Source organism: Bacidia gigantensis, assembly GCF_019456465.1.
Source record: "Bacidia gigantensis strain McMullin 20006 chromosome Unknown contig_49, whole genome shotgun sequence".
Classification (NCBI taxonomy): domain Eukaryota; kingdom Fungi; phylum Ascomycota; class Lecanoromycetes; order Lecanorales; family Ramalinaceae; genus Bacidia; species Bacidia gigantensis.
Genome location: NW_025408612.1, coordinates 872,918 through 893,569, shown reverse-complemented (window position 1 = coordinate 893,569; position 20,652 = coordinate 872,918). Strand labels below are relative to the sequence as shown.

The window sequence follows — 20,652 nt, the reverse complement described above, 5'->3', positions numbered from 1 at the left end:
CAGTCTTTCACATCTTGAATAGTTGACGAATTCTTCGAATGATCTCAAAGTTATCAGGAGCCGCTTGTCGAAGTACGAGGAAAGGTCAACTATGAATACTAGCGACACAATGTCAGTATAGATGTTGAGAATACTGGTGCTTTCATTTTGTGGCTCGATCGAATTCACTTCGATCTTCGTTCCGCCCATGGTCAAAGTTGAGACCTCGACGGATCTATGATGTGCCGATACCGGTAATTGACAGATGTCAGCGTCATTCGGTAGGTAGTCTGCCTCAACAATCCTATCTACATTTTGGAAGAAGCTGCATCGACCTGAGTATTAGCGTCAGAACGAGGGCAAAGCAGACGAGTTGCTCACTAGAACAACCGAGGACTGATTGAAGAGATCCAAAATCCGGTTTCTCTCCATTCCTGGCTGCGTTGCAAAAGGTTGAATATTTCCCGTAGCGTGCCCAAAAGAACCTCCTGAGAGTGTTTTGAGAGAAGTCTAAGGGGCCAAACCATCTTCCTCAGCGCCTTGATTCGGGCCCTTTGTACTTTGCTCAAGTCATTGAAGTCGCACAACACACAAATTTCTCCAATCGCAATCCAACAGTCGACAATCATGGCTAGAACTTCTGGCAGATAACGAACGCGTTCTTCTTTATTGTAGCCTCCTTCGCTCATCGATCTCATTTTCACTAGGATCGCTGTTCTACCATGGCCGCCTGCACTAAGCACTAGAACTCCGCAGCTTGTTTGCACATGCCTTTCCAGAGTCTCCGTGGCATTTTCATTAGGCTTCTCTGAGACATCGGATCGCAGATTTTGAACAAGATTTGATGCGCCCCCATTTGGTCTGTAACTGCGCTTAAAGAGGGATCGTATCGCATTTTGATAGACCCGGGAGCCGGTCAATTGTGAGTCGAACGGAAAGATAATCGAAAGCTTAGATGACCTTCCGGTGGATTGGGAGATATTACTATAGCAGGAAGCAGTATCGTGCAGCACTATAAGAGAAGAAGAGCTATCTTGGACATCATCAAGAACACGCCGACTGCTCCGTCGCTCTAGCAGAGCCTTTTGTTCAGTAGCTGTTCTACTAGGCAAAGTTTCAGTAACACAATCGGAGACAGAAAGATGAAACCAATGCTGTACCAATTACAAGCTGTAAGAAGTAGGGTCAAAGCACTTGTCTGCCTCCCAATGAACTTCTGCAAGTCCTCGGAAGCTCTGCCTTGGAATACCATCTTCAACCTTCTTGAAAATTCCATAGAATTGATACCAATGACGTTCAATGTCGCGATCTGATCATCGATGGTTTTTACCAACATCTTGCAGCACGAAACGGAGTCTTCCAAATCCATGACAAGTTGATGATGCTGAGGTGAGTTAGTAAGATCTAAAGATATCCATTCTGATATCTTGGTGAGAGCCGCTCTCAGTGCAGTCATTTGAGATATCAAGAAAGACAAATTCATATCTGCTTCTTTGTACTGAGTATGTAAAGCGCGCAATGCTTGGATACTCTTGGTGGTGACATCAATGATGCCAACGATAGCGCCTGCCAGGCCGATAGCAGTGACAGGATCCATGACAGGATTCCTATGGCTCGAAGCAAATCAAATGCCTCTAGTATCGCCGGATAGCAGGTAGGGATTCCACCAGAGAAGTCATCATTCCCAGTTTTTCCGATAAGAGAGGGTAAATTCAGCCTTGTCTATTTTTAGCCAAGGGCCAGAAGAAGGCCATGACCAATCACAAATTGGTTTATTTGAGCCTCATTCATAGTCATATACATCCATAATTGAGGAAAAGGGTTTGGTTCGATGTCCAAATCCTTATGTTCAAAACAGCCTTCACGGCTTCTGGGCACAACTGCGGCTACATTACGGCACAGAGTGATTTGCATGGCCACTCCTGAGAATTATCGATACTTGAGTACGTTCAGAACGAGTTAGATGCTGTGAGATGTACCTTAATTGGCTCACGCTTGATGTGGAAAGGCCTTGTATGGCCTAGACATTTCATTATGAATATGGTTGGGTTGTGCGGGCAATGAGCTCCTTCTATCCTTCATTGATGTGTGACATATGCAATGTTGTCGAAAGATAGCTGCAGATTCCTCAGGCGTTGCTGATTACTTTCAACAAAGGTAAAATTCGCCAACTTCAACCCTTGCATATTTGCTTGCACCTTGATCATAGGCGCAAGCGATGCGCCTGGCTTCGCTGTGTATGAAAACGTTTTCGTCTGTTTGGCACCCCCGACAGCGTTGGTACCGGTCAAAGTACATTTGCAGCTCGTTGGCTTGTAACCGCTGTCGTCAGTGTAATCGAAGAGAATGCAAGCTGTATAGAAGTACGTCAAGTCGAAGCTTTTCATCTTCGTCCCAGCGATCGAGAAGAGAGGTTGTTCGTGGAATGTGTCGGAGCCAAGTTCGCCGTTCATTGTGTAGTTCTTAGACTGGGGAATGATGGGCGCAAAGATGTATCCTTCATTGAAATTCTGAAGAAGACTGAGGTGGGTGAAGTTGAGGCCTTTGTATTTCCATGAAGGGTAGTTTGTCGTTGGGTTCTCGTCAAACTAGTCAACATCAATCTCGGGCTACAATTGTACTCTGCCTCAAGCGTACAGTAGCAAGCTGGTTGGTCGAACCTGCACGCTTCATGAGATCCGCCGATTTAGCTTTTTCAAACGACTCCCCAGACGCGAGAGTCGCAAGTGCGACCATGACATTTTGTGACAGCCTCATGGCAGGGTATACTAGCGACTCGAATGCTAAAGTTGAGATGTGATTCAAGTACCACAGACAAGTCAGCCAGACAAGAGTCCATGTAGTCTCGAGCGCAGGAAGAGGGTTGCTGCTTTCATCATATCCACTGGTATCCGAGCCCAAGCTAGTAGTTGTGTGAGTGGATTGTTGTTGCATATTGGTGGCTTGCATAAACCACGTTCTAGGCCCCTGCGCAATCCCGAAAAGAAATGTTCGTGCCCCATGAACCAATCAGCGGGAGAGGATAGCGAGAGACGGCGTCGTTGACTACCTGGCTTGGGATAGCCCGGGCGCTGCTTTGGGACGTCATGTTGCTGTGAGAACAGAGGCAACCTTCTCACTGCCCCCATACTTGCAATTCTTCCCTCGTACATTGAAGTCCTATGTCTGGTACACCTGAAATCGACGAAGACACTCACATTCTCAAATTCTTCAGGGCAACAACATTGAGCAATCGAGACACTTTACAACCTGATTTGTTCAAATGTAAAAGATAAAGCAGGCAAGGAATCAATGGTTCGTTATGTGACCCCAGATCAGGGTCCCGTTTTAAAAGTGTAATTGCTTTCAATCAATGCGGATCCTGTTTGATGCGTTGGGAAAGGAATCAGCGTGGAAGTGTTGCATCACAGGGCTCTTCACTTCAAAAACACCAGCTCTACCGAATATGCCAGGCATTCAGTATAAAACGCTATGACTTATTTGGTTCGTCGTTCCAATTTTCGCGCTCATGAGCTTTGCGAGAGTCGCTCATCTGTGCAACTCGTACACGGATTTGAACACCCCATGCATACCTCCCATCGATAGCTTTGGCGGCTTGTCGTGCCTCTTCGGCGCTCTCAAAATCAACGAAGAGGTAGCGATGATTATACGCCTTCGCATGGCCAAATTCTGGCTCTTTTGGAATAATTACCTTGCTGACGGCCTCACTTAAGACGATGATGATCAGCACGCTGTGTCGAGATAATATGTCGATTACACTTACATGTGGAACCCGTCAAAGATCTCGCGAATCCCGGCATTAACAGCAGCGTGCCCTGCCATCCGCGGAAGTCCGCCCACCCAAAGCCTACGACCCTCCTCAGTGTAACCTTGCCAATGATTGGACGCGTCAGTCCTAGTCCAGCGTTGAAAAACAGGTTCCTCGGGATGTTGTTGATTCCTCATGTTGCCTCTAGATTTCCTTTCTGTTGATCTTGCAATACCAGGCCCAAGTTTGACCGGTCGACCTAGCAAGTCTTGGCCACTCAGCTCCTGCGTCGCACGATACGCTTGTGCTCGGTCTCCGAGTTCCACAAAGCAATATGATGGGTTTCTACCAGTGTATGGATCGATTGACATGTTAATATGCTCTCTAGAGGCGCCTTGGTCAGCAATGCGGATCAATATGAATGGTATCAACACCTTGTCAGCACAGTTAAGACAGATTGTGATGCTATGAAAGGAACATCACGATATAAAGCTGAGTACTGAGATACCCACATTTGATACCTATTGTTCGAGAAAAACTGGGTGATGTCTTCGGGTTTTGCCATGGAGGGTAAGTTGCCCACATATAGCCGTCTTCCTTCCTCAATGGCTTTGAACGTTTCTGGATCATTTTCGCCGCGTATAGTCTCGATTTTAGTGTTGTAAGAGTGTGTTTGCTCAGAATTTCGCTTGTTATTGTTGTCCGGTAAAGAAGAGATGGGTCTACTGGTCCGCCAATTGCTAGAAAGCTCAGCGCGATTAGCCATAGCACCAAAGCAAGAACAATTAATAAAGGTCAAACAGTAATCGTTCTGTGCTCCTTACTCATGATGAAGCAGTCGCTTTAAGGAAGGTGGAGTCTTGTGGGTTATGGACGGTCTTAAATACTGACCATAATGAGCTGTGTTTAGGACCCCACCTGACTAAGCATTTGCGAGCAACCTCACGTTTGCCACACGTTTGCCACCGTAGGCTGACACCTAGCAAAGCCGGGTTCAGCTTTGGAATGTAATGCGGGTCTTGGCAATGGTTGAGTTTAGTCATCAAACACCCTTGAGGCTTCAACGCTTCCACGCCAATGTAATAGTCTATAACTATTAGTATAGAGCAATCAGGTAGTAGATCTGTAGAGTATTCAGTGAAAATATATATAGACTCGTCGTTGGTAATTTTAATTCCTTGGATACATAAGATGTTGGAGTTGTGCCGGAATATAGTTGTTCCGCTCCGGGGATGCCACCCTTCGACCCGGATGACCCGCTCTTCTCTCATTGATAATTCCCATTTCTCGATCATTCGAAGCCCCTCACCATGAGAAACCAGCGTACAATATCTTTGACCTGGATACTTCGCTATTTTCTCTACAAAATGGGAAGATTATGATACAGCTTCATGATAAGAACGCAATGCTCATGCCAGTGTCTCTAATAGTCATCTCGGGCACATGATGTTTCTAGTCGGTCGCAGCTAATTCTGCCTGATGTATGAGAGCATGTATGCTTTTTGAAAATAGCGATATCTTAAACCTATAAGCACCTATAGTGACAGAGCTCGCTGCTTCTGATACCCCAAGTTTAACCTTGGGGTCAAATGCCGTGCTGGTGATCTTACATGAGCTTCCAAGCAGCAATCCAACTATCATTTCGCGATTGACAATGGTCAATCTAGGCCGCCCAAGTGGCGCTTGTGAGACCTGCAGGGTACGGCGTATCAAGTGCGATGAGTCTCGACCCTGTTGTTCTCGGTGCGTTGGGGCCAGGAGGACTTGCCTAGGTTATCGTCTCCGCCCTGTGACCGCTCACAAACCAAGAGGTAAAGGACAGCTGACGAACCCAAATGTACAACCAGAAATGGGAGCTACGAATGTTCAACGCCTAGGGCTGTCCACGCCTCTGGTCAGAGACTTAGTCGGTCTACATTTCGTCGAGAACTTTGTGTTGAGCTCAACGATGCCGACCCCGAGCTCGCTGGGCTTTCTTTCTGGGCTCGATACATCTTTAGTCAAGTCCGAATTTGGCACGACACTAGAAGCTACCCTGAGCATTTCCGCTAAAGGCTACTCTTCGCTCGCCACGCCGGCACAAACGCTGGGCGAACGACGAGCTTTGCTCAGCGAGTACCAGATAGCTCTGCATGCTATAAGGCAATCACTGTCGTCAAGACACAAAGACTGGACGCTTGCTGTGGCTATATATCTCCTTGCATTGTTTGAGGTAAGTCCATTCAGATTTGCTGGCTTACGTGCTAAGGATTCGAATCGTAGATGATTGTAAACACGGACTCTGCTGACGCAACTTGGCAAAGACATTTCAATGGTTTGCTGGCATTTCTGGCCTCAGACCACTTTTTCCTGTCACGCCATGCAACCTCAGTCAATATATTCTCAGCGGATACAGACATTGTCATTTTCATTTTCAGGCTGCAATCAAGGCTTTACGAGCTTACGCCAGAGTTGGATAGCATTTTCAGAAGTGCGATCTCTCCAAGGAAGATAGATGTATTGAAAGTGCGTAACAAAGTCAAGATTATTCACAAAGATCTGTGTACTGCGCTTTGCACTTCAAAAAGGAAGACCCTCGGGTCGATTGCGATTCTCAACAATTTGCGTACCGCTTCAATCATCTCAGCCAAATTTCTGCTTGAAAGTGGAAATTATCTTGACTCCAAAAACGAATGGTCGCTCTCGAAAGAGTCTCGTTCACTACATATGATCATTAGAGAAGCCCTGAATGATATATCAGGTACGTTCGCTAACCCTGGTGTACGGAACACTATTTTCGGAGGTACCTCTAGTAAGACATCATCACGAGCAGTTGCCGAGGAACCAAGGGCTGATAGCCAATCAACATCCGGCAAAGCAATAGAAGGACTGCTAGCAATGTGGCCACTGCACGTAGCTTCAGTAGCGCCTGGAGTCACAAAAGAACACGAACAGTTTTGCAGAGACCGTCTTCTCGCGGTCGGTGAGCTGTGTCACATACCAAAGGCAACTTCATTGGTATGAGATTCTACCCCGATCCAAGATTAACGTTGCTTGATGCTCACAGTTATCACAGGCTCTCAAACCAGAGACTGATTTCAATTACACTGAATTGATTGCAGGAAGTATACTCATGACCCTTGGAATGTTCCTCAGCCCTTCCCGCCTTGGAGTCTGACATTGTAGACCACTCGAATCGATACCTCCTGGAGCTGCTCCATCTTTATGTAGGCAAGAGATGAGCCACGTCTACATGTAGGCAGATGCAGGTCAGGCAACAAGCTTCTCAAGACTGCTTACACTTGAGAATAGCATAGATCTTCATTCCTGAATCAATTACAACCACTCGATATCTCATAACTGGGAGGGCCTGCATTTAGATGTCAAAGGATATTGCTTCACTTTTCAACTTGCAGCAAATTGTAGCGAATCTTATGTTCTGAACCATTCAGTATGCTGGGTCAGAACTGCCAACCCCACTGGTAGTCTCCAATCAAATAATGCACCAAAATGTGGGTTTTGAAGTCAAGAAATGTCTAGACCTCTTTGAGGACAAGAGGCAACGTTAGGATGGTTACCTTCTACATGCAGGATGCTACATAAGTGATGATGTACAAATTGACAACTTCGACTGTGCCTTCATGATGCAACTAGCTACTAGCGATGCGAGAACACTAGCGCAGGTCAGCAATTTTGTCCCTGACTAACCATATCGAGAGAAGTAGATGTAAGATAGTGGACCAATTCTCACAAGCTGCGAGTTTGCTAGCGTTTCGTGTTTCTGGCTTATCGCTTGGATGCATTTACTTTGCGTCATGACACCCATGACACTATATGAAGACCGGCTTCAGGCCCCGTTCTTTCAAGATTTCGTAGACAAGCGAAGTATTCAGAGAGCCGGAGACACTTCGATAGAACAAGATGAAGCCCATTACTGTGTGGGGCCACTGGGGTGGACCAAACCCATTGTATTCGCTTTTGCGTTTCTTCAAAATCTGCTGAAGAGTGGCTTACCAATGTGCACAGAAAAGTCCGCATCATATTGAAAGAGCTCGAGATACCGTTCGACTATCACATCGTCGAGTTCTCCGAGACAAAGCAAGAGCCATACATCAGTATCAATCCCAACGGCAGGCTCCCGACAATCGAAGACCCCAACACAGGTATGAAGATATGGGAGGTATGTAGCGGGGGCCTTCAAGACAGGAAGGAAGGAAGATTGACATCAGTCAGACCGGTGCAATCATACTTTACCTCATCGACCACTACGACCCCGAGCGCAAGATCTCTTTCGACAAGTCCCCAGGGATGTATGAGTGCTTCCAGTGGCTCATGTTCCAAGTCAGCGGTACGATTCCCCTGACGCTTTACTCCCCTGTTTGTCAACCATTAACAATTCTACAGGTCAAGGCCCCTACTTCGGCCAACTAGCATGGTTCGCCAGATTCCACAAGCCGACGAACCCCTCTGCTATCGAGCGGTATGCAAACGAAATGGAGCGAATCATCGGCGTCCTGGACAAATCTCTTGATAAAAAGGAGTGGCTGGTTGGTGGCAAGTGCACGTACGCGGACCTGAGCTTTGTCACTTGGGCGCACGTGGCCAAAGGCTTGTTGAAGGAGATCGGAAGATCGAACGTTATGACGAGTTTCCCGAACTACACCGCGTGGCTAGAACGCATGGAGGCTAGGAAGCCTGTGCGAGAGTGTCTGGATGACACTATTGCAGCTAGAGTCGAGCATGGGCTTCCTCCCTAGGAAGCCTTGTGTCACAAGATTCTTACACGACTCCTTCGGCCTCATAGATCACGTTTCTTTACTTGACTCGGTGACAGATAGCAGAATCGATTCTTACTGTTTGTGCTGAGGAGAATATGCTTTTGAGCTTGCAGTAACCTAATGTACTTTGTTTTCAAATCCCACCTTTTTCAATTCTTGCTAAGTCCCCCCCAACTGTCTCGCAATATTACGATCACCTCCCTTCTATATTTCGGTTCTATTCTCTGCCTTGTAGGATGGTCGGTCAATCGGGACACAGCTTTGCCAAATGCGAGAAATGTTAGGCCATGGCTTATTTGCAGGAACAGTCTATAGTCCATGGTCTATCGTCGACTTTACTATAGCTACCTCATAAATTAAAGTGGAGGAGTTGGCGTGACCGACCTCCCACCCTCGTGTATTCCCCGGGTCTACTTACTCTTCCGATTAGCAGCCGCGCATACGTAATTACTGACCCTCGTCCCTCCGCCAGGCCTGAAAATAGCAAATGCAGCATTGAGCACATCTTCAATCGACTTAATCTCTGCACAAAGCTTGGCCAAGTCCTCCTTCGATACGTTTATTCCTCCCGCGCCAGCAGCAACATTGACAGCAAAAACCGCCTGATTAACGTATGCCAGCCCTTCTTGGTTTTGAACGACAATCTGCGAGTACAATACAGGATCAAAGGTCTGAATGGCACCTGCCTGGCAGACCAAAGTTTGTACCTCGGTACCATTGAAGAATGTGGTGTTATCAAGGGAGATGGGATTGAAGGAGCTGCAAAGAACTCCTGGAAAGCCGTCGGCGGCAATGAAAGTCGCAGCCAGATCCAAAGTTCCAAGGTCAGTCAGTATGGCACTAGCTTCCTGGCTTAAAGGTGGAAAAGGTGGGGGTGGAAGGCTCGCCGTGGTTGAGGGTACGGAGGAGATGGTTGGACCTGGCGTTGTCGGAGGAAGACATTGGAAAACCTGGGATGTTGAAGTGACGTTTGACAAAGTTGTCGTGGTGGTGGGCGATACAGGCTGTATGCTTTTCTCAGACAGATTTCTTGATGATGTTGATAGCTAATACTAGGGGAAGAAAGACTCACACCAGCGGGAAAGGTATAGGTACTCGTGACGAGCGAGCAGCCACGACATTCGACCTTCGAAGTAGTAGTGACTGTGGATGCGAAGACAGTGCTTGTGTTATCTTGCGGAAAAGGAAAGACTGGCTGAAGCCTGGTACACCCCGGAGCTGGTGGGATTTGAGCAACAGCGAGAGCGACATTCAGGAGCATGAGCATCGTAATAAACATAATTTGGAAAGGAAAATGTGAGGAAGTCAGGAAATAAGCCAGAGAGTAATGGGAAGAGTGATTTTCGCACAATGAAAGTAGAGAGGGCGCAGCTTTTAACATCATCTCTGCAGCATAATGACGGTCTTGTTGTCAGCATATTACGTACTGCATTAACTCATATCTGTATATCTCCAAGGCTTTGATATGCTTTGAGTTTGGGACTTCCATCGCCAATATGGCAGATCTTAGAGGATAATGTGCTGCTCTCACCGATGCATATCACCTGACATTTCGAAGTCTGTCGTCAGCAGATCGCCGTGACCATACAGACAAATTTCCTTGTGACGAATTAGGCTTGGTCTATCGAGCAGTTCGTATCCACAAGATCTCTGCTGAAGGATGTAGGAGATCGTTTCCTGCGATGTTGCTAGTCTGGGTCTGCTTGGTGTTTGCCCGAAGAAGTGCGAGCGAGCAAAGCCGAAGGCGATTTAATGACCTCACTCAGCGAACAAATCCACGACACAATCTCAGCTTGATCAAACAAGCCTTCATCAGGAACGCGGCCGAGCGTAATAGTCGTCTCCTCAAGGGCGAATTGGTTGCGAAAGGCAGATCTTAAGCCCGAAAATCCTCATCATGAGTAGATATTGCTGGAACACAGGCCCAAACGTAGGCTACAATGATCTGAACACGTATAGACTAAGTCAGAATGACATGTTGAAAGACCATCGAAGGTTTCTACATGTAGTAATCTAGGTGTCTGAACGTAGAAAGGTGGTGTCTGTAGTTAAGTGTGCCCAAATTTTGATATTGGTAAGTTCCAAATACGCGCAAGCGTGATCAAAGCTGCTGCATATAGTTCTACGAGCTGCATTCGCACCCATGACGTAATTAGCAAATGGTATACTCGTATCTAATTTATAACATTACTAAGAGTAGACTCTTATAGTGTGGGTTTTAATATAATAGATTAATTGTTTAGTAAGCTAATTAAAAACATAATTATAGAAGAAAAGCTATGCTAAGCCGGGTAGGGCTAAGCTAAGCCTAATTAGGTAATTAGATTAATTTAAGCTCCTAAAGGCCTTATTAATAGTTTGCCTTTCTTTTGAAAATACTTATACTTTATAAGCTAGTTTAACCATTTATATTTTTTATCAATATACATCGGCAAAAATTTTTAGGCGACATTCCGCGCAAAAAGCGCAGGTAGCCGGCTAAAAGCGCAAATGGTATATGTCTGCTTTCATGCGCAAACTGCAAATCAAAAAAACAAAACCTTTATAAAAAACCCCCGTTTAATAGGGGGTATATATACTTAATAAATTACTTACTAAGACTGCTTTTAGCGTAGATTTCAAATCTTTAAGAATTTTTAAAATACGTGTAATATTGAGGGAGTTATAAGGGTTTTAAAATAAGAAAAAAAGATTTGCTTTGCCAAAACTCTATGATTTTTCGCCAAGCCCGCGTATACAATCGGTTAAAAGCGGAAGCTGCTATTTGCGCTTTTTACAAGCATATACGCAAACTGCTGCTAGAACTTTTGCCGATGTAGTTTTTATCGTTTCTAAGTAATTTAAAATATATAAAAGCGCTTAAGTAAATAAACTATATTACTATTAAAATTAGTTTTAATTAAAACTTGTAATCTATTATTATTTCAACTTTTAGCTATAATAATATATAGGTTAATACTAAAGGCGTTTATAGCTTGTAAATATAGGCATAATATATATAAATATACTTATATAGCTTATTATTTAATTAGAAGCTTATATAATAATATTTATAAATTATTAATTAGATAGGAATAAGCTAAGCAAAGTTAATAGGAATTATATTATTATTATTATTTTTATTATTAAATCTATAGATATCTATATAGAACGCTTAATTATTATTATCCTCTTTTTTAATTAGTTAGTTAGTTTAACTTTTCTAAGGCCTTAAATTATAAGGTCTTTTCTAATTACTTTTTTTTCTATATTTTTTAGGCTATTTTTAATATAATTTAGGCTAGGGAAGGAAAGAGGAAAAAGGATTTTAATTTTATTATTATTTTAAAAAATTTAATTAGCTTGATTTAAACTAATATATATTAAACTATATAAGCTTAGTAGAAGTAATCTAAACTATAAAATCTAATAATATTATTATTATAGAAAACTAAGTTAAAATAATATATAAGTAGGCTTTTATATAGTTAAAAGCGAATAAAACTACTAATTTATTACTAAAGCTTATATATTTTATTAAAGCTATAATTTATTATATATATTTTTTAGGATCTTTATATAGTTTAATATTTAATATTATATATTTTAAGTTTTATTAAAGCAATAGATAGTAATTCTTTAAACCTATTTTTAAGCTTATTATACTATAGAGTTTTACTAGTACGTAATCTAGCTTTTAATATATTTATAGTTTTATTAGTAAACTAATACTTAGCTCTACTAAGTAAATATTAATTAAAATTAAAAGTTAAATTATTAATTTTTCTTTTAATTTAAATTTATTTTATAAAAGAATAAATATTATAGTATTTAGTTTTACTGTCTAACTATTTAATAAGTTTATAATTATTATTTAGATTAAAGAAACTAATATCTTTAAAGTTGAATTTTATTACTATAGCTAGCTAAAGGGTTTAATTAGCTGCATTTTAAGCTAAAAAAGGGATAATAATATAAAATAGTAGCTTTTAGAACTGCTTATTGCTTATAATAATGTTTCCTAAGGGAGCTATAGTATTAGTTAAAGCAATAGCTTAGTAGAAAAAATTCTTAGTAAGTAAAGTACTTAGTAAAAATAATCTTAGTATAGAAGCTAGTACTAATAGCTAATACTATAAAGCTAGTGGATTAGTTCTTTAAATATTGCTATTAAATTAAGAGTAGACTTTTATAGTATAGGTTTTAATATAATAGATTGATTGTCTAGTAAGCTATCTAAGAACATGATTGTGGAAGAAGAGCTATGCTAAGCCGGGTAGGGCTGAGCTAGGCCCAATTAGGTGATTAGACTGATCTGAGCTCCTGGAGGCCCTGCTAACAATTACTCTATATGTCTATCAACCCCAGCAATTGCCCGCAATGAAGCTCGATCCGGCCATCATCCGTGCGCTGTCTATCTCCCCCACCAACACCACAGTCGCTTCACACGGTGGCTCCGGCTTCACTTCCACCTCAAAGATTACCTCGAAGCTACCTGACGGGAGCGAAAAGTGTTATTTCCTTAAGATTGCCAATGAAGCGGAATCAGAGCTTATGTTTGCAGGAGAGCATGCCTCCTTGAATGCGCTGCATACCATCCCATCTCTCTGTCCCAAGTCCTTTGCTCATGGAAAATTGGAAAAGAGCGCTGGTCACTTCCTAGTCACAGATTTCCTCGAGATGGGTGGAATATCACGCCTGTCTTCGTCTAGGGATTCTGAAGAGAAGGGTTCGGGCTTGAGCCTTGCACAAAAGCTAGCTAAATTGCACAATACTCCAGCACAAGTACCGGAGGGACATGACCGGCCAATGTTTGGGTTTCCGGTACCTACATGCTGCGGTGATACAGTTCAAGAGAACGATTGGACAGAGAGCTGGGCGGACTTTTATGCCAATCACAGATTGCTAGCTATACTGAAAAAGAGTGAAAGGACGAATGGCAAGGATAATCCTCTACGAGCCATGGTTGAGAAGACCGCCCGAGAAGTGGTACCCCGCTTGATTGGCGACAGTCATTTGAACAACGGCAAAGGTGTGACACCCGTGGTTGTACATGGTGATCTATGGTCGGGTAACAAGGGAAGAGGAAGAATCGGAGGTCAGGGCGCGGTCGAGGATGTGGTCTTCGACCCCAGCGCTTGCTACGCACATGGCGAATACGAACTCGGCATAATGAGGATGTTTGGTGGATTCGGTGGCAACTTTTTGAAGGAGTACCATCAGATATGTCCGAAGACGGAGCCGGTAGGTGAATATGAGGATCGAGTGAGCCTTTATGAGCTGTATCATCATCTGAATCACCATGTAAGTGTATCCCGAACCGCTTCTTGAAAATCGTCTGGTTGCTAAATGGACAGGCTATCTTTGGTGGCGGCTACAAAAGTGGTGCAATGTCGATAATGCGAGAATTGACCAGAAAGTTTGGAGCAAAGAGTGAGATCTGAGGCAGCTCGCAAACCAGCAATCAACATACAATCAACCCAAGTCTAACTGCTAGCTTCACTCTGAACGTGGTAATACGATGTTTGCGTTATTTGCCAGCTTTCAGTAAACCATGATTTGACCTTTCTTGAACTAGAAGGAAGTAATTTCCAGCAATGGCACCTGGCTCATCCGACGAATCTGCCCTTGGCAAGGGACGTCAATCATTTGCAACTCCAGCTTTTGGATTGGCTTAATATGACAGCAGACTCGTATGAAGGTACAATCAAGGTCATCGCCCTAAACAGAAGACATCTCATCACGCCTTTTCAATGGTTGGAGGACAGAGGTAGGGACGATCCCAATTAATCGAGGCATCCAAATTGGAAGAATTTGGAAATGGAGGCACCTTCTCATGTCATCTTGGTAGGGAATGACCAAGACGCCCGAGGGACCGGTGCAAGATACCAATCTGGCAAAGGGCCTTTGAACTCTATCACCAATAGCTGCTTCGCACTGCCAAAGGGTCTCAATCGTCTCTGAAGTTGAAGCGATTTTGGATCTCAGCAGGACGCACGTTTTAAAGGAGCACTAACTCCAAATGATCATTTATGTCATGAGGGGCATGGCCAAGACCATTCTTCAAGTCAGAATCATTTTTACTCAAATCGAAACGAAGGAAGTCGGCGTCAGCCATGACACCCTTAAGTCGTACGATCTTCATAGCTATTATACTTCACCTACAATGGAAGCTCTAGCTTTGCTCGCGCGGAACAATCCTGTCAACGTCGCACTAACAACTTCAAGATGGCACTCTTCTAACAGCAGAGCTTGTTGTGAAAGTGGCCAGATAGAACGTTTTGCGGCACTCTCTCGCTTATTTTGAAGCCATGAAGCCATTGCTTGTCTGGTGAACCTGTCTATCCCGAAAGGAAGGAGCTGCTCTGCGTCTGAACATGTCTTCTAGTATTCCTCTAGTCATTTCCTTTATCTCAACTTCCCTTTCAGACACCATTGATAATTGCTGCTTAAAATTTTTACAAGCCCCGAGGTAATCATGTCACTACTTCATTCTCTGTTCTTCGTTGCGTTTCTAACATCCACTCCCATCTCAGCGCAGTTTCAAAAGTCCCCTATTATCGTCCTTGACCTTTCTTCAATTCATCAATGTAACAGCAATCCAGTTCGACAGCCTCGCCTCCATCTACCCCTGCTCAACGAACATCATCCCCTTCTCCTACAACGACCTCAAAGGCATCAAATTCGAGGACTACACGAAAGGCGAGACCGACTATTCCCCTCTCAACATCAGCTCCGTCTATCCCTCTCTAGGCGTCTACTCAGACCCGGGCGGTCTTGGGCTCAAGAGTCTTTATCTTGGCTGTGCAAAGCCCCAGAGTGGTGGGTTTCCGGCGTCAGGGAAGCCGCAGCGTTGTAAGATCAAATTTCAAACGCGGACGGCGAGTACGGGGGCCCAAGATAGTTGCGACGCAAATTTGCGAAATTGATCCTGCGAAGGCCGCGAAGGGGATGGAGGACTTGATGCAAAAGTGTCTGTTGGACTTTGATTATTCCTTTGAGGTGTTGCTCAGTGTGGATGAGCGTGTGAAGATGCCGGGCGATTTTGGTGGATGATTTTGAGCACATCAGTTTCTCGTTTTATCTATATGGTGTCTAGGTGGGAAGTCAGGGCGAGGATGAAGTCATATTACGGTTGGGGCAATGTAGTTTGAACGGCATTTTCTTAAGACTCAGATGAGTGTAATAATCTTCTTGCCAGGGCCTGAAACCTCACAAGCATAGACTTTCGCTTCATCTTTCGAGAAGTCGCAATATTGCCAGTATCCGATTCTCTTGTGATAGTCCTTCTCCTCGCCTGTGCCCTTAACAACGACGAGACCGGCTCTGGATCGTCGCCATCCAGTAGCCGAGATTCTCTCGTTCGCATTTAAGATGGGTATACAACGCAAATTAGCTTCCGCAGCCAGCGATTCATCACTTCTTGTAGTATCCATTGCTAAAAAGCACGCGTCTCTGTCCATTTCCGAGCCAGATATATCCCGTTGTCTCTCTGCTATTTCTGACCAAAGTTCATTGAGAGGAAAGTGAGGACCCCTGAGCCAAATCTCGGGGCCGGTATCCGACAACGTCGCCTTTGCTTCACGTTCCCAAGATCCTTTAGACTCGTCAGAAGCAAAATAGGTGAGCATGTGTGAAACGCTCAATTTGCCTCCCAGTATATGTGCCCATGAATAAGTTGGAGTGTTTGTATAGACCGGGTCAGAAACCGGAGTTTGATGATACCAAAGCAGGTCAAAAGGAATAAGGGGCTGCCAGATACCGTGAAGGCATGTCATGCCCGTTGAATAGCTGAGTCTCTGTATTATTCCGGAGATTGCAATCAGATTGTCGGTCGGGAAAGTGAGGTGGGAGTTCCAATATCTAGTGAGAATGGAGTGCCAGACCTGGTAAAAGTACAACATCATTGGTGTCTCTTGAACCGATATGAACTGGTTCTCGTTCGCAGAGGAAGAGTCGCGGACTGCTTTTTGCCGCAGGTACGTTTCTTCGTCGTCGAGAGGTAACAGCTCTTGGTCCAGATCTGGGTTCGATTCGCTCGCTTCTCCTTTGCGACAAGTCCAATGTGTCTCGATCGGTCCAAAGAACAGCACTCTAGTGGATAACCAGCGCTCTTGCAGTACCCATCCACGCGTAAGCAATGGTGCGGCCTCCCTCAGTTGGTCAATTCTAGTACCAAGACTTTTATCATTAGGCATTGCAAAAAGACTGTTCGCCGACGCTGGTCCAATCCTACAGGGCTTCAAAGTGAGAGGGTTCCTTTGAGTAAAGCATCCTGCCTCGCCATCGCTGCCCCAAGTAGCGGCAATGGTAATGACGGAATTGTAATACACGTCACCCATCTTCGAAGCCTCCCTCTCCCAGTCACTTGTTGAATCCTGGAATATGCACAAAGAATCAATCCATATGTACTGCAACCCAAGTTGCCGGGTGACTTGAACAGCATCTCTGTAAGTGTGGGGCAAAAGAGCGATGTCGAAGCCAGCTTTTAATCGCTTGTGAGTGGATTCAGTCAACTTCAAGGTTTTTGCTTTCCCCCAGCAGTGGCTCAACGTTGCGTATTCCACATTGTCTTCATCATAGGGAGAATTGCGCAAGCGAAGCCCCTCGGATCCATCTGAGAATCCCACATGAACAAGGCGAGTTGGCGCTTTGAATACTAGATCAGTAGTATGGTGACATAAAGGATGATCCCTGATACATGTCTTTATCCAATTTGATGCCTGCGTTAGTGTATGTTGAGAGGATGTAGAGACAGGGACAGTTGCATCAAATATGGGTTTCCACGTCTTTCCTGCGGAAAGTAAGCGATTTGAGTAGCTCAAGATATGAAGTAGCGAAAGACTTGATCTACCCACGGGAGTGACGTGCGTGAATTTCCAGGGGTTGGTTCCTATTCAAACAGAGAGGATCTAAGGAGGGACTCGTGGCAGAATCTTGATCCTCCATGCTCAATTTGAGCACGTCAAGTAGGATACACTGGAAATTTTCATTTTCTGGGTAGTCCGTAAGCTTTAACCAAAGCCCAATATTGCCCTCACTTGGCTCAACGTCGAAAGTATCGCTGGTACAAATGCCAACTTCATAGCTTTGTTCTGGACGCCTAATCTTCCTTGATCTGTCAGCCGACAGTTCTGATTCATAATCTCGTAGCATTTTGCGGGCAGGTGCATCAAGTGTGTCCCAAATCAGGGTGCACAAATGACATCCGGATTCACCTGCAGTGCGAAGCTCTTCACTGTCAAGGTGATGCCCCAAGACTCGGTCTTCGACTTTGTCGTCAGCCCAGTCCTCTTGTTCCACCAAATCTCGAAGAACCTGATATAATGACAAAATCTCTTGTGAGATGTACTTGCACTTTGAGCACAGAAAGTGCAGATCGGGTTCCGCATTACCATCTGTCTTTGGGTCGAGCGGAATTGCTTTTAGGAAATTCGCAGGCATTCTATACGCTGTATACCGTCTAAATCAGCCTCTACGTAGGTTAACGTGAGAGATAGGTTTGCGGGGAGCAGAATTGAATCAGAGTCTCATTCGTACTTGACCTTCAAATCCACTGTTTGCGGGCCCGTGCTAGCGGTATGCCGTTGCCCAGTGTGGAGTGGCCAGGCCTTCTCATTCGCACCCAACTCTACTAGTTCGCGAGTGATCAACAGTGCATTGATCTAGCCTCCAGCACGAAAGTCGCGCCTCCGTCAGATCAGCTCTCAGCATATATCAAACTAGTCGATCGCCATCGCACCAGTGCGATGGGTCTGAGTGTTTCCCTAGCTAAAAAGAGCGTGAGAACAGTAGTGACAACGGTTGGGAACGTATTATTTAACACGCAGGTTTTGAGAAACGCGTTTCCAGCCAAAAATAGGCTCACAAACAATCGGGAAAGCAGCAAGCAGCCGTGCAGCATTGCAAGCTGTTTGCAACGCTCCCTTCCAGCTTAACACAGGCCAGAAAGGGGCCAGAAACAGCAAAGAGGGAGGCGTGCAGCGAGCTGGCCATGCGAACTGTTTGCAAAGCGTCAGAAGACTGCCATATAGTGACACGCGGCACAAAGAATACAGAAGCTAGAGAAGTGACAGCATTGATCGAAGGTTTCACATTATCTCCACGAAGGCGGGTATCTCCAAAAGATTGTTTATACAGCGGATAACAGGGGTTTGAACGTCGCTTTAAGTATGCAAGAAATCCTTCAAGGGCCATAAAGAATTCAATAAACATACTATGCTCATTAGCAAGCTGATCGGGGGTTAGGTTCGAAGCGGAGGCCTACAGGAATAAACCAGTAAGGAACTTGCTTTTCGTACTCATCCCACGCGCTACCATACTGTCGTCGACACTTCTGTTGGTCTCGAATCGCACGGTGGATGATCATTGGCAAAAAGAAGGCTGCGTAGAACCATGGAAATGGGCTCTTGAAGCCGGTGACAAGACCCCATGTGAGGGCCTAGATTCCTCATCAGTCCTGCATAATGCAAGATGGGGTAGAAATATGACTTACGAAATACATATCGCACGTATAATGAACCTTCCGTGCATACTTGTACCACCCATCCACCAAGATACTATCTCCCGTCTTCGTTTTGATGGTGTTTGGATTCTCAAGAGTAGTCCACGGTACTTGAGGGAAGGTCTTTCGGTATGATAGAGTGCCTCTTTCCTGTTGGCGGAAACGATTTTTCTGGCCGTTACATGAATCCCAAACCCAGTAGACGAAGAGGTAGGAGATGTAGAGGAGCGCAAGCAGCGCTCGATTCCAGTGGTACTCTGCTGGTGCGTGACTCGCAAGATAAATGGCGCAGTGGCAATAGGTGTAAGGAACGCCCGCCATATTCCAGAAGATTAGCATGAAGCCCCATTTCTCGTGATACATGTCCCTAAGTTCTGCATTAGCATAGTAAATGAACACGAGGGAGGCTGTCGCACCATGTGGTGACAATTGCCTCCTCAGCCTTGGAACAGGCATTCGCATATAGGAAATGAGCGAGTAGCAAGAAACCAACTTCTCCTGTCACATATCCATAGCGTTCATATTGCCTCGCTGCCGCGCCTAGCGAAATGAGAAACAGGGTGTACCACGGCAGTCTCACTTCGCAGAACATCTTCAGATCCAGCCATTGACCAATCCTCGGATTCAGCTCCCCGCCCATGAAAAAGTCATAAAGAAGTCGTCCAGACATACGATGCTGTTTACCCCGCCAGATGGCAGCCGCATATGCAGCGATTGAGACTCCGAATCCGCTAATGATAGACACAGTCATGATAGGCCCAAATTCGTCGATGATCGTGTCGAGACGGAAAATCCTTGACGCATGCAATCCCAATGCGACAACAATTGTCAGGTAAAAGCTCCATACTCCGCTGCAGTAGTAATCCAACCTCTTCCCCCTTTCCCACTCAAGAGGTTTTCCTTTCACGTATATCCCAGGCATGTAAAGATATAGCACTCCTTCGAATATCAAGAAGCCCCAGTATATCGCCCACGCCTTCAGTGTTGGGAAGGCGCCCTGAATTACCAGATTGAGCAGAACCAAGCCGAAATGTGTCCAACTCTCCTTTCCTTTCTCCCTGGCAGGGAATCCTCCGCGGTAGTAAGCTGCACCGAGCCACATGTACCACATCAGGATAGGAAAGCCGATCATCATAGCCGACACTCCCAAGACGCCTCCGAACTCCAATTCCTCGCCGTTCGCGCCCCTGGCCACCGCGTCTTTGGCTGCTTTAGCGGGACGACCCCGTCCCCGCGTGCTTGCCGACCCATTTATGTTTGAACCGCTTTTTGCGGTCGAGGTAGGAGAGAGGATTTGGGATGAGCTAGGTGAGGTGCTTGTGCTGCCACTATCGCTCGGAACAACAGATTTGCGCCCGCGCGTTGAACGTCGTGTAGGTGTCTCAACGTAGCCCGGATGCTCTGTTCGTCTAGGATGGAATGTGAGTATTTGACGTACAAGGGAGCATGAAGATGTGTGTCTAGATGCGCAGGGGTTTGAAGGTCCAGCCTGCGAATCGGCAAGATCTGAGCTTACCTTGGTGTTTCACCTAGCTGGGATCGCGTAAGCGTCATCCTTGCAAGATTGACAGGTCCACTCAGGTAAGGAGGGACTATGGAGACGTAGACAATCGCTGATGGTTGTCCCTAAAGCGACTCATTTGCTCGTCGACGTCAGGACGTGTCTTAAAGCTTGGCGCGTCAAA

General features: G+C 45.2%; 6 protein-coding genes across 6 annotated transcripts; 2 read left to right on the top strand and 4 right to left on the bottom strand.

Annotated features, from left to right (window-relative positions):
• Nucleotides 1-2,057: 2,057 nt before the first annotated feature.
• KY384_000312 (uncharacterized protein) lies at nt 2,058-2,913 on the bottom strand (the record flags this gene model as incomplete). Its single annotated transcript, XM_044808849.1, has 2 exons — nt 2,058-2,567; nt 2,617-2,913. The coding sequence occupies 2 exons, from the start codon at nt 2,911-2,913 to the stop codon at nt 2,058-2,060; spliced, it is 807 nt and encodes a 268-aa protein (XP_044665602.1).
• Nucleotides 2,914-3,448: 535 nt separating this feature from the next.
• Nucleotides 3,449-4,493, bottom strand: KY384_000311 (uncharacterized protein; the record flags this gene model as incomplete). Its single annotated transcript, XM_044808848.1, has 3 exons — nt 3,449-3,686; nt 3,743-4,161; nt 4,206-4,493. 3 exons carry the CDS (start codon nt 4,491-4,493, stop codon nt 3,449-3,451), a joined length of 945 nt encoding a protein of 314 aa, XP_044665601.1.
• A 1,083-nt stretch (nt 4,494-5,576) lies between these two features.
• Nucleotides 5,577-8,463, top strand: KY384_000310 (uncharacterized protein; the record flags this gene model as incomplete). Its single annotated transcript, XM_044808847.1, has 5 exons — nt 5,577-5,939; nt 5,990-6,696; nt 7,733-7,886; nt 7,940-8,054; nt 8,111-8,463. 5 exons carry the CDS (start codon nt 5,577-5,579, stop codon nt 8,461-8,463), a joined length of 1,692 nt encoding a protein of 563 aa, XP_044665600.1.
• A 4,380-nt stretch (nt 8,464-12,843) lies between these two features.
• On the top strand, nt 12,844-13,907 carry KY384_000309 (uncharacterized protein; the record flags this gene model as incomplete). The annotated part of the gene is made up of 2 exons (XM_044808846.1): nt 12,844-13,767; nt 13,821-13,907. The coding sequence occupies 2 exons, from the start codon at nt 12,844-12,846 to the stop codon at nt 13,905-13,907; spliced, it is 1,011 nt and encodes a 336-aa protein (XP_044665599.1).
• A 1,728-nt stretch (nt 13,908-15,635) lies between these two features.
• KY384_000308 (uncharacterized protein) lies at nt 15,636-17,907 on the bottom strand (the record flags this gene model as incomplete). Its single annotated transcript, XM_044808845.1, has 2 exons — nt 15,636-17,122; nt 17,322-17,907. The coding sequence occupies 2 exons, from the start codon at nt 17,905-17,907 to the stop codon at nt 15,636-15,638; spliced, it is 2,073 nt and encodes a 690-aa protein (XP_044665598.1).
• Nucleotides 17,908-17,993: 86 nt separating this feature from the next.
• On the bottom strand, nt 17,994-20,521 carry KY384_000307 (uncharacterized protein; the record flags this gene model as incomplete). Its single annotated transcript, XM_044808844.1, has 5 exons — nt 17,994-18,128; nt 18,731-18,904; nt 18,959-19,334; nt 19,384-20,376; nt 20,484-20,521. The coding sequence occupies 5 exons, from the start codon at nt 20,519-20,521 to the stop codon at nt 17,994-17,996; spliced, it is 1,716 nt and encodes a 571-aa protein (XP_044665597.1).
• Between the last annotated feature and the right edge of the window lie 131 nt (nt 20,522-20,652).